The sequence below is a fragment of the Pyrgilauda ruficollis genome, unplaced genomic scaffold, assembly GCF_017590135.1.
Source record: "Pyrgilauda ruficollis isolate IOZ18807 unplaced genomic scaffold, ASM1759013v1 scaffold5, whole genome shotgun sequence".
Classification (NCBI taxonomy): Eukaryota; Metazoa; Chordata; class Aves; order Passeriformes; family Passeridae; genus Pyrgilauda; species Pyrgilauda ruficollis.
The window spans coordinates 5,219,923-5,237,731 of NW_024526599.1; the positions used below are offsets into that span (position 1 = coordinate 5,219,923).

The following is a 17,809-nucleotide window of genomic DNA, read 5'->3' on the forward strand; positions in this document are numbered from 1 at the left end:
AAGGATGCTTTTTGCCAGTCTTTTAGTGCAATTTAAACCCGAATGTGAAGCTGAGATTAATCATTATGCTCCCTTCTGTTTGTAGAAAAAACACACCACATGCCCCCCTCCCGTTTTGGTGATTACCTAAGGCCTCTTGCACAAGTTTCTGGAGTTATTTGCTCCAGATAAGTTTGTTCAATGGCAACATGCGGGCAACACCAAGAATTCCAGGAAAACATTCTGTCTAAAACTGTTTCTTGTAACTGGACAGTCAACCAAGACGTATGTCAGCACTAGTGGGATCCAGCAGTGCTTACCTGCTGGAAAACACACAGTGTGATGGGCATTTAGCTGCATAAACGAAGAGCTGGTATTTGAAAAATGAAGTCATTGCTTTTCCCGCATGTTGGTGTTGAACAAAATCTACTGAGGTCCTGGAGAATATCCCACTCAAAGTCAAAAAAGCTCAATTTTTGACTTCATAATAGACACAAAAGTCTAGTGAAAAATCACAAGCTTGTGATCTTCATGCTCAAGAACACAAGAATTGCAGGTGCAACCTTTGTGGGTTCTCCTTGGGCATACAGTCATGGATGTGCTCTATCAGAGGATCACCCTTCTGCCTCACACCGAGCACAGGGATGGTGCTCCACAAGCAAGCATCTGCCCAGAGCTGTACACTCTTTTCATTGTAGAGTGATGCTCTGCAGACTGCTTAAAGCTTCAAGGATTTTCCTATGGTACATTACATTCATCCCCTGGCCATGACTTTCCCCTTTTCACAGTTGTGGAAACCAGGTGAGAAGGCTAAGTCAAAAAGTAGCTATTAATTTTTGGGATCCATGTTGATGGCCTGAAGTCTTCCGAGCACACCCAGGGTGCAGATCCCATTGCTGGCAGCTGCCTCTCTGTGCCGGCACCACGGCTCAGGGGGAACAGATGGCAGCCAGCTCTGAGACACGTCTTGCCTCTTCTCCCACAGGAACTGCGTGATCAGGGCAGGAATAGCACCTACTTCTGCAGGGTATCAGCTGTAAGGAAGGCACCGCTGTGCCCCACCCTGCCCTGCTAACTGTGTGTGTTACAATCTGTGCAACAACTAAAGCATCCTTCATAATGCAGATGTGATATGTCACATGGGTTCTAACTTCTCCCAGTTTGTCAATGCTTGATTTTGTGATCATCAATAATAACTTAACATTATATTTGTAATTTAATGGGCCTTAAAAATCAGTAGTAGTAAGAGCACATAAAGCAGAAGAATTTCTGCCTTTTCAACCATGCTGACAGAGGATGCGACAATTTGCTAGGTGGTGTTCCAGGCACTGGTCACCAGGGTAACAGGGGACATGGCAAGTAGCATGTTCCAGACCTCTTCTGACCCTGAGGGATGGCACAGCTCTCTGGTGACACTCAAACACTGTAAACTTAACCCTGGTCCAAGTAAAACTCAGCCACCAAGGCTAGAGGGACTGGAAAAAAGTTGATATCTGATCATAAATATTAGGCAAGCTAAGAGGGGTTTCCTGCCTGCTGCAAAGGCAACTGCTGGGGGAAGCTGGGGCGAAGGAGGAGCTTCTCAGGCTTTACAGTCAGGGGCTGAATCTGTGTGCCTGACCTTCAGCCTGTACCTCTGCTTTCATGTTGCAATCATTCAGTCACTTCTGCTGGTGTTTGTTTGAAAGGCTGGAGGCCAAGAGCTAGATAAACTTTGGATTTAACTTTAATTCAGGATCAAAGGACAGAACTGCAGTTCACTACTTCATCTGCCCTGCTTTTGGCTGAATGCCACAGGAACAGTCGAGGAGTCTGGGATTTAGATGTGGTATGTGAGCCTCACCTTGTTTGCCCAGCGCCCTCTGTGTCTCCTGCCCTGCCACCAGCTTCCAATTGGTGCCTTCTGCTCCTCCTGCCTGCTCATTCATGACCTGCCTATGGATGCTTTGTCTTGGACTTCATTCTCCTTCAGACTCAGCTCTCATCTTCATTATCTCATCATATGCTCCTCAGACTACCTAACCCTTCTGAAGTCATTGCTAGTCAGTCCCAGCACTTTGTCCCACATGTTCTCAATGCAATATACCAGAAGTCCTGCAGTTCATCCACTTTATTTGATTCTTTCTTCCTCTACATCTTCCTCATTCACTTTTTTTTTCCCCCTTGCCTTTGGAGTGAGATCCTTCGTTTTTGTGCTACAGTGGTCTTTGGAAGAATCACTGCAAGCTCAAGGTATGAAACAAAGGCCACCAAATCCTTAATAAACTTTTATAAAGTGAGAGGTACATACTTTTCTAAATACAGGTAATTTTTACTATAGGCTACAGTCTGAGGGTCATGTATGATAAAAAATTATTTAGAAAAGAGAAATATGCTCAGCTCTCAGTATACAAAATAGGGGCAGTAAGTTCAATTGCAATGTACTTGCTTGCAAAAAATACTACTGAGAGTATTATTCTATTTTTACGAGTTAAAAAAACCCAGGTATTTTCCAGCCTCTTTCTGATAAATATGATATTGGATACCACAGCAAGAGGCTTGCCAGATTTCTTCCAGGGCCCAGAGAACACAACAGTGGGCTGGGATCCTGAAGACTCACTGATTAACTCTGTCATAGGACTTCATCGAAAGATCAGACTTCTTGAATTTGCTGACTCTGAGCCTTCTGACTGCTGGAGAAAATGCTCCTTTCCAGAGATTAAAATGATTTATGAAAACTTTAAGACACCCATCAGCAAGCCAACTGGAAGAATAATCTGATCTTAGTTATGGTGAGCAATCCATAAAATGCCAACTCATATCCATGAAATGTGTGTAATTACAGCAGATGGCCATCAAATTGCAGTCAAAAGCTAAATTAGGAGAGGCAATAATAATTCTGACCTAGCAGAGTGTAAATACAGATATCAAAATGACAGAGGTGAAAGGAATATTTTTTAAATCCATGTCGCAAATATATAAATAATATCAACTTAAAGTCATGTCATAGGTGGCATAAATTGAAAACAGAAAGTGGAAGGGACTCAACCAATGCTACTCAAGTGGCTGTTTGCAGAACAAGGAGGAGACTGGGCTTGCCAACCCTTCCCTTTCATCCTTCTTTCCAGCCTCTCTACACATACTGCTTCACCTCCATGGAGCCACAGGAGAGGCCTTACAGCACAAAATGTTCAGGAAAACTGCTTTGCTTGGTGAGGAATTGAGTGTCAAGGCTGGCAGGGAGCTGTGCATCACGGCTGGTTGCATGGGTGCAACAGAGTTGTGCCAATATACCAGTTCAGTGGTGTGGAGGGGTCACCCCTCCTCTCAAGCTGTTGTTAACCTCACCTGGCCCTAGCTAATGATGCCTTCTTCCCTCCTTAAAACCTGTCTTCCTCTTAGATTTTGGCCCAAGAGCAAAACTTCAACTATGTCAAAATCTTAATTAAAAATGAGAGGGAATTGGCAGATTATCGTGATGTGGAGACTCAGATCGAGGGAAGATGCTCAGCCTCACCAGACATCTGGGCATCAAAACTGCTGAGGCAGCATGAACTGACTGTAAGGTCTCTTTTATCACTGCCATGTCCTCCTGTCTCTAAAAGAAGCACTTGAATGTGCTATTTAGAGATATCAGGCAAACTTTTGGTGTTTCACAAGAAGCTAAAAATAAAGACCAGTATACACTTCTTATTTTACTTCTTCGTGCATCAGCCTGAGACAGTGATAGTTTCTAGCTCTGGGTGTATCTTTTGTTGAGCAATTTATCCACAGACCTAATTTGGTCTGCTAACACACCCCTCAAATGCACTCATCAGATTTTGAGGAGGTACATTCAGACAGCATTGCAAACTCTTTACTGGTCATGATCTGTGCTGTGGATTTGCTTATGTGGATCACACGGGAAATCATTATCAGATCCAGAGAGAGAAAATAGAAGTAACATGCAATCAATTTCTGCTGCAAATTGTAACATTTTTTGGTTGTATGGCACTGAATACGTTGAAGTAATTTTTAAAAATGTGCGGGAAAAAAAGAGGGGTATGTGAGAATAACAGCTGTACAGTGCACTACTATGTGTCATATAGCAAATGAAACTTATTCCAAGTAAAATTTGAGAAACTTGTTAATATGTATGGTCTGGAGTAAAATACCTTTTCTTAGTCATTCATACTACCTAGCACATGCTAACTGAGAATGTATGCATTACTTGGTGGTAAGCTAAGTTAAATAGTCATCAGCAGTAAAATAGGCTACTTTCAAGATGCTATGTACTTTGATCTATGTCACCAAACAACTTTATTAGAAGACTTGAAAACTTATAGATACTTGTCCCATTTATGGAGAAATAGGTTGAACACATGCCTCTAAACAAAGAGCAGGAACTGCTGGTGTGAAATTCAGGAATGACTGAATCAAGTAGGTTTGATCCACCTATCAAAAGTTTCCTTTGTCTTGTTTGGCCAGCTGTAGACCACACATAACAAACTCAGACCTTTTTTGTAATAATCAAAAATTTATTGAGAATGTGTACAGAAAAAAAACCAACCATCTACAGAGGTATGTACTGCTCAGGGAAGAGGTTTGGGTGTCTTACAGTCAATATTGCTTTATAGTCAAAACTGAACTGTGTTTGCTAAGTTCACTGTCTAAGAAAGATTTGCTTTTCCTGTTCAGACTGGTCTTTTTCAAATTGTCCTTTATGCGTCTCCAACCTAAAACAGAAAAAAAGAGAGTATTTTAATGTTCTTCTAATGAAAGAAGTACATAAGGCTATGATGACATGTTGATAGTGTTCATAAATATTTATAGGTGGAAATTAAAAATGCAGCATTTAAAATACACAAAGGCAAGGGATTATTCTTAATCATAAGACTATCCATTTATCTATCCATGAAAAGAAACAGTAATGTATAAGGTGCACTAAAATTAAAGTACTAATGTGACTACTACTACTCTGACAAAATGATAAACAAAGCCAACTTCTCTAAGATGCAGTGGGCTTAGCTTCAGCTGTACATGGTCAGTGTTTGAAATTATTACAATGTTGTGTGTTCATTTTAGATATCTCCCCGGCCCTGTGGTCGAACCTGCTTGACATTGCCTAAGTTGTGCTGCTGTCCATCTACTGACAGTCTGTTGAATGGGATGATTTTCATTGCAGATTTCTTCATGGAGTACCACCGGTCACGCCAGGTTGCCCAGATAATGCCATTGTCAAATCCAGATGGACCAGCATCTTCTGATGTGTACACACCACCTAGGAAGCACCAGTTGGAGCAAAACAGTTGGTTGCTTTCTAAAATAGTTACTGTGCCCATACATTTTTCTGGTCCTGACACTTCCATGGCATCCCTGGGTATCCTAACAGACCCTGTTCACCACCTTTCTCCCTCTATTTTGTTTCTCTCTTTGGTTCTTCCACTTTGGAATGGAGAGCAGTCATGAATTCCTACTGCTGGTGTTAACAATTATTGCAAAGAATGGGCTATGCCATCTTTGGAAAATCCAGAAGGCAAAGTGTACTCTATAAACGTGACTCATTTTCCTTTGTCACTGAAACCTGGTGTCCTGGACTATAAGAAGATACCTTACCTTTATAATATTTGCCATTGAGGTGGCCAGCATGACATCTATTCATCCACCACCCAGATCCATCCTGCTCAGCACAGTTGCCTTCGTAGTTATCGTTGTCATTATCGTGGGTACTGAACCGCATGCCGTTGTGGTAGGTGTAGGATTTGTCACTTGGGTCATCCCCAAAATTGTATCCATCAAAGGCATCCCCGGCGTCGCCCCCGATGAAGTAGGCGTAAGTCAGTCGATACTTGTCCTCTTCACTTCCCACTCGGAATACAGCGTAGTCAGCAGTGCTGTGAACAGAGGGCAGTGCTGAATATGAGCATGCTGCATTCCCAGCACATGCACAGGTGAAAAATGCATCAGCGGTAAAACTGCAGAAAAGGCATTTATTGCATCCTAGCATTTTAGAACAAATTGTTTTTATGTGACTGTGGGCCTCAGTTCAGTGACACACATCCAATCAACTTTTGTGCTCCAGTGCCAGACATATTTTCTGACTACTAGTCTTTAGTGATGTATGAAATGTCTACTTTATCAATGCACACACATTATATATATAATCTCCTAGAGTCATAATAAAAATATAAATAAAAAATAAATAATAGAACATAACAAAACAGAACAGTGTAGACTAGACCTATAATAATCATGTAGTCCATAAGATAAGACAAAGAAACTTGGAGAGAAGAAACAGATTCCTTCTGCCTAATAAATGAGTGCTGACTGCATGTGGCCTTCTGACAAACACATGTGCCTGGCAGCAAGTCACACCCAGTGACTGCTGTCACTGCTGTAAGTTCAGAAGCCAAAGCAGTACCATGTACACGTCAGCTGGTCTAAGGGTTCATAATTTTTAGGAGTGACCTTTTATCAAACTGATGCAGCAGTGAGAGCAGCAGGTTTTAAGCTGTCATTTTCAGAAGCACCATAAGCAAGTACCTTTTTTTGCCACTCCAGTCCTCCAGCTCTATTCGTAAGGTGTATGGAAGAGTAGACTGTGTAGTTATTAAATGCATCTTTTCATTGCCCAGCCAGAACTCAGTGGTGTCATCTGGAGACAGATGTCCAAATCCTTCCTTGTACTGAACCCAATTTTTGCTGAAGTCTTCGCTCCCATCTAGTCTCTGACGGAAAAAACCAAGAACACCAAAAAAAAAAAAAATAAAAACCTCAGTCAAAAATATATGCCTCATATGCAGGTAAAAAAAAAAAAAAAAAAAAACCTCAGTCAAAAATATATGCATCATATGCAGGTAAATAAAAACAGTGCTGATGCAAAAAGTTTGTTTATAGCAATAATACATAAGTGACATACCCTTTGTAGTACTGTCCAGCCATTGCCATATGAGTCAATCTCACAGTAGACTAGGAATGACTGCTTGGCTCTTTGAGGCTTGATAAAGTACAGACCACTTTTCCTTGCACCCTTATTTGCAATGTCTTGACAATCTGAAGTAAAGATATTCCAAAGATCATTTTCAATCTAGCTACAATTCTATCTTCACATTTATTTTCTATTGTAACTTTCTTATTGCAAGAAATGCAATTTATCTAAATACCACTGTTGCAAAGTTAGCTATTTAGTCCACATACTTCAATGTCATTGCCATAAAAAATCCTACCAAGGGTCACAGGACTTGTGTAAGGTGAAGATGAATTTAGTCTCACATAGAGTTTAAGCAGTGTAAAACATAGTCATTGCATTGACTACAGCAACAAAGAAAGATGCTTCTGGACCTAATGGAATAATTAATTTTTTTTCCACATGGCTTAGTAGAAATCTGATGAGTTATCTTCTCTTTGTCCCAGGTCCATGGAAACTCTAGTCATGTCCCTTATGTTTAGCTCACATTTTGGGTAATTGTATTTTGGCCAAAAAGGCCAAGCAAGAGCTAAGTTCCACCTGAATCCTTGCCTGCAGAGCATCTAACTTGTACTGACCGGTTCTACAATTTGCAATTTCATATGTCTTTGCAGAAGTCTGTGACCCATAAGATTCCAAGTAAATCACTGCTGTGATGCCAAGCAGCAGCACTCGTAGCTGAATTAACCTTCCAGCATACAGAAAACATTCTGCACACCTCTTCCAGTTGTCTCCTGAATTTCAGCCCGGTCCTTGCATGGCTCCTGACAGAGTGACTCAAGCTGGGCAATCTTCTGTTTCAGCTCTGTGATCCTGTTGCCGTTCATTATATGTGCGTCTGTCAACTGTCTGGACAGAGAGACACAAAAACGGGTTGTTGTATCTGTTGTGGAGAACACTCCATGTGTGGAGACACGAGGCTTGATTCCATTTTCTCAGAAGGTTGATTTATTATCTTATGATATATATTATATTAAAATACTACATAAAAACTATACTAAAATAACAGAGAGAAAAGAATGATCAGAAGGCTACAAAGAACAAGAATAGAATAGAATGCATAACAAAATCTTGCGACTCGCAGAGTCCGATGCAGCTGCACCTGTGATTGGCTCTTAATTAGAAATGACCAACATGCACCAATCACAGATGCACCTGTTGCATTCCACAGCAGCAGATAGTTATTGTTTACATTTCTCTCCTGAGGCCCTCAGGAGGGGAAAATCCTGGCAAAAGGATTTTTCAGAAAATATCATAGCTACAGTATCTGCTGTTTGAGAATGTGTAATGCACATTCATTTCCCTGGACACATGCCTCATGTATCTAACGTGCGCACCCCTGTAAAATGGGGTGCCTCTCTCAGCACTGGTATTCAGAGTTAAGGACAGGTAAAATAGGAAAGCACATGCTTAACCTCATGCAAAACTTAACCATATGCAAAACTTGATTTTAATCAGAAAAACTCTAACCAGTAATTAGTGCATTAATATAACTCTATGGAAAGTTTTACTTTGCTCTCCTGAAGTAAATTATAAACTCCTCTTCAATTATGGATGCATTTGTAGAACATAAGTGCTTTAAATAAACTGCTGTTAATGCCAGAATGCCTAAAAAATCTTTGACATAATGTCACAGAAGCGGAGATCTGTCAAAAAACACATCCTTAAGAATTAGTAACATTAATGATGTTTTCAATTCTATTTCCAATGCCAACTTATAAAAGACTGTCACTGAGTTTATAGTTACTTATGATTTTGAACTAGGAATTGAGCTAATTTTCATGAATGTATGCAGCAAAATTGGCCAGACTAAATGATTGCACAAACATTCCATGTGCTCTGCTTTACAGTAAAAACTCATGACCTCCAAAGGTCATGAAAAAAAATTTAGGGATAGCTGGCACAGCAGGAGAAACATAAATGAAAATATTGCCAGGCTTCATGGCATTCTTATCTTGCACTTCTTGCACAATTAACAGTTTATCCAGGTGAGCAGGGAATTCAGTGTCAGATCCTCATGATCCTTCTGTGTCTTCCTAGGCAGCTGCTAATGGTAGTGTGGGCAGAACTGTCCGCAAGAGCACAAAAAACCTTTCTGAGAGAGGCTTTTTGGCACTTGACAAAAGAACAGAAAGAAAACTATTTGCATTGTCACTGACAACAGAAGTGAAGATACCTACTGTATAGTAGTTTCATGAGACAATATAGTGTTTTCATATCTGATAATTTCTTCAATTATTTTCCTGGACTTTTGAGTGAAATCATCAATTGAATCTGTAAAACAGAAAAGGTACAAAATAATTGTAGTTAGGCAAATTAAAAAAAAAAGAAAACCACATAATATTTTTCAGTTGTGTACTTATTTTTATATGCTCACTTGGTAATGTCTGCTTTTCTGAAGGATAGAGGCTTTGTATGTGTTCAATCAGATGGTCTGCTGTTACTGTGGCATTAGAAATCCGCTGCAAGAGTCTCTCCATTTCCAGCAGGTCATTATCCACAGCAGTATGGTATTTACTAAAGAAATCTTCAATGCCACAAGTTGTTGGGCAGAAGCTACCCTAAGGAGTAAAGAGACACAGTTGGCAATGTTCCACGGGCAAAGAAAGCAGAGCAGAGTATTTGGGCAGAGGAACTTTCAGACACTGCTGACACAAATGATAAAGGATAAAAAAGGGCAGGCATTCGCAGCAGACTTTGTCTGCTGTATTTGAATTTCCAGAGTTTACTTTCACACTACGTGCACACAGCAAGAAAACAGTGCATGCCATTATTGTAGCATGTGCAGGATATGTGCTTTCACCCACAGTGCAGCCTCCCATACACTTTTACCAAGCATATACTGCTATCAGTAAATGACAGGTTTAAGCAAAGCACACTTAACAAGCACTGAAAACAATGATGAGGTTCAAGTGATAATGCTAGTTAATAATCAGCATAGAAAAACTTCAGTTACATTCTTAAGATAAAAGAAAACTTTCAGGTACTTACAAATCTGTCATCCAATATGCAGCAGTTGTCTCTGGTAGCAATGTACTGAAGAGAAGAAAGAGGGCTGGTTTTAGTGGATTTTCTCCAACACCACATTCTGCGCTAAGACGCAGTTTCCTAAACGCTGTCTCTTCACTTACCGCCATGCTGGTAGAAAAGAGCAGGGAGAGGAGAGACCCCAGGGGAGCCCAGCTGCACAACCTCAGCCCCATCCTGTCTGCCCCACCAGGTGCACTTGTGCAGTCAGCAGCCGAGAATGTTCAACCTAGCGCGGGGCGGCAGCAGTTTAAGGCAGCAGGCTGAAGCTGGGGGCGGGCACTGGGAGGTGGTGGGAAGAGGTGGGGTAGGGATCTGAGGTGGATTCCCAGAATTTGCACATACACTCCTCCCATTTTCAGAACCTGCTTTGCACTTAGTTGCCTGATCTGTGCTCCAGCCAGGTCTCAGGGGAGGCAGGAAGGTGAGACAAGGCATGGAGATGCTACACCTGGTCACAAGCATAATCAAACTCACACATCGCTTCGTAACAGGGGCTGGCAGAATTTCACTTTACTAGCACAGGAAGAAGCCACAGTAGCAATCTGAATTATCTGTACCAACTATCAATTGCCTAAAAACAAATTATATTTTAGGATTATGTAGGCCTCTCCCGCCACAGATCTGTGTTTTGCAAAGAGACTCAACACCATTTCCCCAGCTCTGTGGATGACAAAACTGAGGCAGAGAAGGTGTGAAGTCATCGGGCAGTGGCATATCTGGAAAAGTCTGTGGTATTTCTCACAGGCAATGAAAATATGAATGCTCCCTATCCTTCAACACAGTGAGTCCATTCCAATGACTTTAGTCGATGCTTCCTTGCTGGGGAGCTAAAGTTGTTGGTATCTGCCCTATTCAATACTGCTACAAGAGTGCTTACTAGCCCTATCTTCTGCCATGGGCTTTGTTCCAGCAAATTACTTCAGTATGTCCTTTTGCACGCTCTCTGTATTGGAAGCATTAACACCGTTCTACTCTTGACCTAGACCTGCAAAGAAAGCCTGATTTTGTGCCTGCACAGCACGATGCATGATAAGGCAGTGTTGAATGAGGCTTTTGGCTCTGTTACATGTTTGACCAAATGATGAGAACAAATGATGAGAATGGGGTTCACGGATAGATCTGTTGTTACTGGGGTCAGCTTTGTGATTTCAGGCAAATGACTTCATCTCTGTACAGCAGGATCAATGTTTCAACTTGGCATAAAAGGTATTTTAAAAATGGAAAAAAAAATCACTCTATAGAAACCAGATTATTAGAAAATTAGATATAATTATGCCCTGAAACATGGACAGTTCGTGACCTGTATATCCTCTTTTTATCTGGGTCAAACAGAAAATTGGGTCAAACAGAAGATTCCCATCATGTTCAGAGATCCACCCACATATTGCCAGAAGGAAATGTGAGTGCTTAAGATGCTAAAAATCAATCTGATGTGACACTTAATGTGAGGCTGAAGCATTGTGCCTGGGAGAGTCAGCTTTCTAGTCACTGTACTGATAACCAGTGAATTAGTTGCCAGGCTGCCAAAAGTCTTTTTTAAGGATGACCGATGCTAAAGGTTTGTCTTTCCAAATCTGCTATTAATTACCTTCAAGAGCCATGTGCAGAATGCACTCTCATTCACCTTACTGATACAATAGAACATGGTCCCACCTTTTACAGAGTTACTTCTGTTTCCTAAAATGTGAAAACAAAGTAAATAGGACTGGGTAGAAGTCTATCTGCTGTTGTGTTTTTTTTGCTGTTGCTTCACTGGTGCTTTAACACAGACTGAGGAAATGACCGCTGAACGGAGCTTGCTTTGCTTCATCTTTGCAGCTCATGACACAAGGGTCCACAGGGTCCTAGAGATACCATTCCAGAGGCTGTGCACCAGCAGGATTCCCTTAGATATGACAAGATGGCACAAGTAGGTTGCTGGTATGAACTTTGTTAAGTAACAGCTTGAACACAGATGTATACGCTGCAGAGTACCGATGGGCACATACCGTTTGTGATGCAATAGGTAAACCACATAGCACAATTCAGGTATCCCTCATCCTCTGACAGAATAAAGAACACATCTTTCCCTTTTGTCACTAGAAGTAGAACATATAGGCTTGAAACTCTGTCAGAAGACTATTTGGTAGCAGAAAACAAAACAAAAAAAAAAAATTGTCTTGTGTTCCTAGGCAAGAATTTCAGGAGTCAGAGAAGATGACAACAGTGAACTGTAGCAGTAAAAGCCTAGTTCATCCTGAGTTAAAACCCCCAAGATTTTATAATTAAAGTATGAGAATGGCTATAATGACATAATAACATTATATAAATAGAGTTTCAATGTTCAAGGTAAATGTCTAATTGGTGGGAAAAACAAAAGGATCATTATCCCTACAAATGGGTTAGGAATAGGAAACCTGAATTTTCAGCCAGATGCTTATGTTACACAAAATTATCACTGTATATATTTACAGTCATGAAGGAGTAAATTTTCAACATTGCCTCAATGATTACCAAGTATTTGCACACTGCAATTATAAGTGTTGCTTAGCTGTGTTTGTGGTTACAACTGTGGTACTTCTCAGCAGAAGATGTAAATATTTAAACCTCAGGAAATTTTTGTTTGCTTTACTGATTACATGGTCATGAATAATTAATCATTTCATATATTTCCTTCTTTTTTCTTTTCTTCTGTTATTTTACCTTTCATTGCTTAGAAAGATCTTATTCCTACTTTTAATTAAGTTGAAAGCAATCCATATCCTATGTGGTATTTTTCCTCTCCTACATACCATTTTGTCATGGTGGGTCCTGGTTGCAAAACAGCTGACCCACTTACCAAACCAGTGTGCCAGAGACCTAATTGTACTCTCAGACATGTCCAGCCTTATTTAGCCATGCTGATTTTCTGGCCAGTGTGTTCTTTCCAGTAAGTCTGTTTGCTGGTTTGGTAACAGATGAGGAACAATATGTGGTAGCACAGGTGGAAGGAAGAGTTCTCAAACTCAGTGTACTCTTTTCCTGAAATTTATTTTTGATGAGAGAGTAAAGATCACTATTTGTTTGAAAGAGCTTTCTTCAACTCAGTATTGATTAGTATTTTTTGTCAGCCACTGGGACACTAGCCAACACCTGCCCATCATTCATGAAAAACCTTTCATCAGAAAAACAAACTAGATGAAACACATTTGTGTCTGTAAATTAGTTCCTGAATATCAGAATATCCTCATGGCTTCCTTGGAAAAACATCTGTTTTTTAAGCTTATACTTACTTGCCTTAATAATCTAACCTGAAAAATCAGTCTACAACATTTTATAAATGTTCAGTGATGAGTTTTAAGATTTCCAATGGGCTTTTATTACTATTTAACTGAAAGCATTCAGTGGACTTCACATGAACTTCCATTTTATTAGATGCTCCAGAAGATAATTTTCCTATTTAAAAAATAAATAAATATTGAAAAATACCAAATGGCAAATTATGAAACAAAAATCCCTACAATGTTTTGCTATCCATCACCAATATGTATCATCCTGCTTGCATTACTAAACAGATTAGTGGGCAAAATGCCCTTTGCTAGGTCAATCAATAAGTATGATAATTAGGATGAGAACTAGAGACAACTAAAAAGCTGTCTAGTAGCGAAGCTATGCTGATGGTGGACAAGAAAGTCAAGCACACTAAAGTGAAAATGAAAAAAAAAGTTTTGTAACTTATCTTTCTCTTTCAATTTTCAAAACGTGGGTGAAAGGTAAACAACAACAACATTTTTTTTCCAATTGCATAGTCCACTCTGTGCAGCACATTTCTTCCTCACCCCTCCTGAAGTGAAATGAGTCAACAAAAATCAGTTGCTGTGCAAAGGAGAGCCTTTAATGTCTTTACATTTGTGACACCAGCACAGGTAGGTACTTGCTGGGCTTCAGCTCAAATACTGGCTGGAAATAGTTTTTTCCCTGAAAATTAAGTGAAGAACAGTAAGAAACGTATGTACTTCGTGTCAGGCAGAACCTTTCATTTTGGAAAGAAATTATGGGATATTTTGCTTCCTCCACACTGGGAATATGCATTTTAGAGTGTATTCTTGAATACTCTTATAGGCTAATGAATTTTCTTAAATCAAAACATGGAAGTTATATTGATTCATGACTGTTCATGCCAGCACTTTTAATAACATGAAAGACACTTTGTTTTCTGCAAAGAATAACCAAGGGTTATTGCTTTAATATGTAGTTCTTTTTTTGACTTAAACTATCACTACAAATAAATTTAAATAAATATGTAAAAATTAAAGCATCAAAAATAAGACATTTTATCATCATAATACTTCTGAAGACACCTCATATCCATAAGCCAGATATTTGGTGGTTCGAATGTGCTATTATCTTATTTTTGAAAAATCCTATGATGTTTCTGTTTAGTTAGTTCTGCTTACTTAATTTCATGCATTAAAGAATTTATTTAAACCTCTTTCAAATCTCAAGGTATTAAGAGTGTTCTTTTATCTGAAAAAGGTCTGTGATATAAAGGAACGGAGTCAAGATGATTCAGAAGATAACTTATTCCATTGTTTTGTCATAGCTGAGGTTTTTTTGAGTCCTGTAGTACAGGATGTTATACCTTGAAATTCTAAAAATCTACTACAAAGCCCTAAACCATGTTCAGTGAAACATCATTATTGAGCTTTGAGTTGTTTGTGCCTTATGTAGGGATATTTGATGCAACATAGTAAATTGTCTGCCGTTACTGATCTACAGAAACCATTTCCAGCTGTTGATTCCCTTAGAAAAGGTTGGTATTCAGACTGTCTGCAGAAGAGAGATTGCACTGTATGCTTTACCTTGAGGGCAAGAACAGTGAACTTATTTGTTAAACAGAGAGATGCACTAATTTGTGGGAATGAGATAAGTAGTAAATTCAAATATTTGCTGAGTATTTTGTAATTAGTTGAGAGGACAGAGCCTCAATAAACTAAACAGAGTCTACTTCAATAATTAAGCATATAAGCTGATATTATTTGTTTGGACAGGAATTTATTGACAATAACATTAAAGAAAATACAGCAAAAATGTAATGTATTTCATAATAAATTTCTGGCCTGGGAAATACTTTGCTTGTACTTTTTTAAGCAACCAGAGGAAGCCTGACTGTCAGAAAAATCCTAGAAATAGAATGGAAAGTGTATTTGTTTTGGAAAAATGCACTCTGTGTTGTCCTCCCTGACTTCCAGTATTAGGCTTGAATGCCATTAATTCAGGATGATGGAAGTAGAATAACGAATTCCACAGTTCTCTTACACATTATCTGTGCTCCATGCTGGTGCATGAATCTGTTTACAGGAAGAGAAGCACAGGCTTATGTTTGAAACATTAATAGCACTAGCTGATTAAATGTAAATATAAGTATTTAGGGCCCTCAAGGAAAGAGAAGCTCAGATTTATCTATATGTAAACCATGAGCAGAAAAAAATATCTTCTTTGTTCTTTTCTTAATCTGTAGTCTTTTTCTTTCTCTGGCATAAAAAATAAAGCTGGAAGATGTTTCTTTCTCTTGCTTTCTTCTCACAAATTATGAGAGGAATTCTGGCTTATTCTTAAAAATGTTACATTAAGCAATGGGTTCCTATCACGTGAGTGAGTTGTGACAGCTCTTATTGTTGACCCAAATCCCCTACACAGGTCACAAATACAGCCAAGCCTTTACTAGCACCTCCTGTCTATGAATTCCACACAGGCTTGTTACTCATTGTGCTTTCTTTTGGGCTTCACTGACAACGACACAGTGCCATCTAATGTCCTCAAAGAGCAATAAACTGTTCCTGAAATCTCTTAAATCACCTCAAAAAAATCTCAAAATTAAGACTTGACCATCACAGAGCATTGCTTCCCAAGACTACCAGGAAAAGAACCACTATATAATTTGCCTGTGTTTTCATTTAAACAATCTAACCTCATGTATGAAATAATGGGCTCTGAGCTAATCATTACTGCCCAGGACGGAATGATGATGGTAATGAAAATTCAGTAAATTTTAATAAAATAATTTGTGAAATGGAGGGTATAGAGGTAAAATTACTCTCGCAGAAAAATGGGTGATTTTGCTGGACTCTCAATAAGCTTATTAAATAGTCTACTTATTTATGGACAAGTAAAAATTGAGTAAGAAACACATTCTCTGTGGGAACCAACAGAATACAGGTTTTGATCCCTTTATCACTTCACTGCACCATTGCAAATAATGGAAATGGTCCTAAATCCTTTCCTTGTGTTTTTGGGAGAGCAACTAATGGGTGTGTCTTAATATTAAATATATGTTGGATATTAATTGTCTCACACATCTGTCAACATCCATATACAAATTTGCTAAAATTGTATTTAAGGTTCCATAAGGACCTTGAAATGGTTTCTGACAAAGCAAGATCCAGTCCTTCCTCCGAACCACGAGCAGTGGCTGTCAAAATCCATGCTATGTGGTATTCGCATGCCCTCTGAACAGAGAGAAGCTGTGAGACAAGCAGAGAAGAAGGAAAACCATAATTCTTATCTCGCTTGCTGTGCCAAAGTAGAATGCAATACGGAGATCGTTTACCCGAAGCGAGGATGTTTTGTTCCCTTGGCCCATCAGGGCCAAGCGTGTGTGTGTGTTGGACTGTCACGAGACAGTCACGAGAGAGTCGAGGAATTAGTGCAGTTGTGTGTGGTTGTGAGCAAGGGTGAGTGCAAGGCAGATTCAGTTTAGATGCAAGATATGTAGTGTAGAATAATAAAGTAATTATTTAGCCTTCTGATGATGGAGTCAGCTGCCTCATTTTCTCTCCCTCTCCACGCACGTCGGGAGTCGCCCGTGCATCGATAATGCTATGAAAATAGTTGAGAGAAGATAAAAGAATAAAGCCTTCCAGATTCCAAGACTGTTTCGCCAACATACACATGTGCACGTGAGTATTTCTTAACATAGATAAAATGCCCGGTTCATCCGGAGAGACAGAATCGCGCAGAGGATGCTGGCGGGAGCAGGTGGCTGGTTTTGGGGCCAGGGATGGTTTTGCAGGCGAGGAGGGTGCGGACAGCAGTGAAACACAGCCACCTGCCGGCCTCTGGGTCCCTTGGCCCCAGCAGCCAGCTCTCCTCCTCATGCCCAGGAGTTCAGTTTTGCAGCATGAAAACGTGGCCCAGCCCATTCCAGTGGAACTTTGACTTACATCCATGTGTTATCGATGATTCTGCTTATCAGGGATTGGCATGAATTCTGGATGTGTTCAAGCACAGAAGGCAGGACTGCAGCACGTTGGCAATAGTGTCCCAGCCAAGGCGAACCACGCTTGAATTTCACCCCAGGATCTGAGAGGACTGCATGACTTGCAGAGGATTAGCCATGTCTCCTGCCACGCTGCAATATGTTGGCGTCTGACTGCAATGCGTTCTGTAACAAAACACATGTGGAAGACACTTCAAAGTTTATTTACAGAAAGCATCTGTCTTTATGTCTGTATGGATAGCCACGTATTTTGTACCAGAGACTGCTCTTTCTGATTCTTGCTTGAAAGTTGAATTTAAGGAGCTACAATAAATATATATTTAGGACAAAGCTCTCTAGAGTTGAATATGCATAAATTACCTGGTGTTTTTTCTCCCCTACTGTGATTATTTGCATGTTTACTAGTTTATAGGGACTCAAAACCTGCACATTTTCAACATAATAATGAAATACTTTCATAGTGTAGTAATAAAAATCTGTATAGGGAACCAAATTTCCTTTCTTTATGACCTCCTTGGTTCTGCCTCTTTAATAGATTAGGACAGGAATTGTTCATCACTCAGGCACTGAGAACATAAAATGGTGCTTTGTAGCCCTTCTTTGCAATAGGAAAACATTGTACCTCGCTAAATAAGGAA

General features: G+C 39.8%; 1 protein-coding gene across 1 annotated transcript; it reads right to left on the minus strand.

The window, feature by feature from the left end:
- Positions 1-4,485: 4,485 nt before the first annotated feature.
- FGG (fibrinogen gamma chain) lies at positions 4,486-10,151 on the minus strand. The gene is made up of 10 exons (XM_041479921.1): positions 10,036-10,151; positions 9,896-9,940; positions 9,282-9,465; positions 9,085-9,178; positions 7,623-7,753; positions 6,857-6,990; positions 6,481-6,665; positions 5,554-5,831; positions 5,049-5,218; positions 4,486-4,673 (listed from the first exon to the last, which is right to left on the minus strand). The coding sequence occupies exons 1-10, from the start codon at positions 10,105-10,107 to the stop codon at positions 4,659-4,661; spliced, it is 1,308 nt and encodes a 435-aa protein (XP_041335855.1). The 5' UTR covers positions 10,108-10,151; the 3' UTR covers positions 4,486-4,658.
- Positions 10,152-17,809: the final 7,658 nt, after the last annotated feature.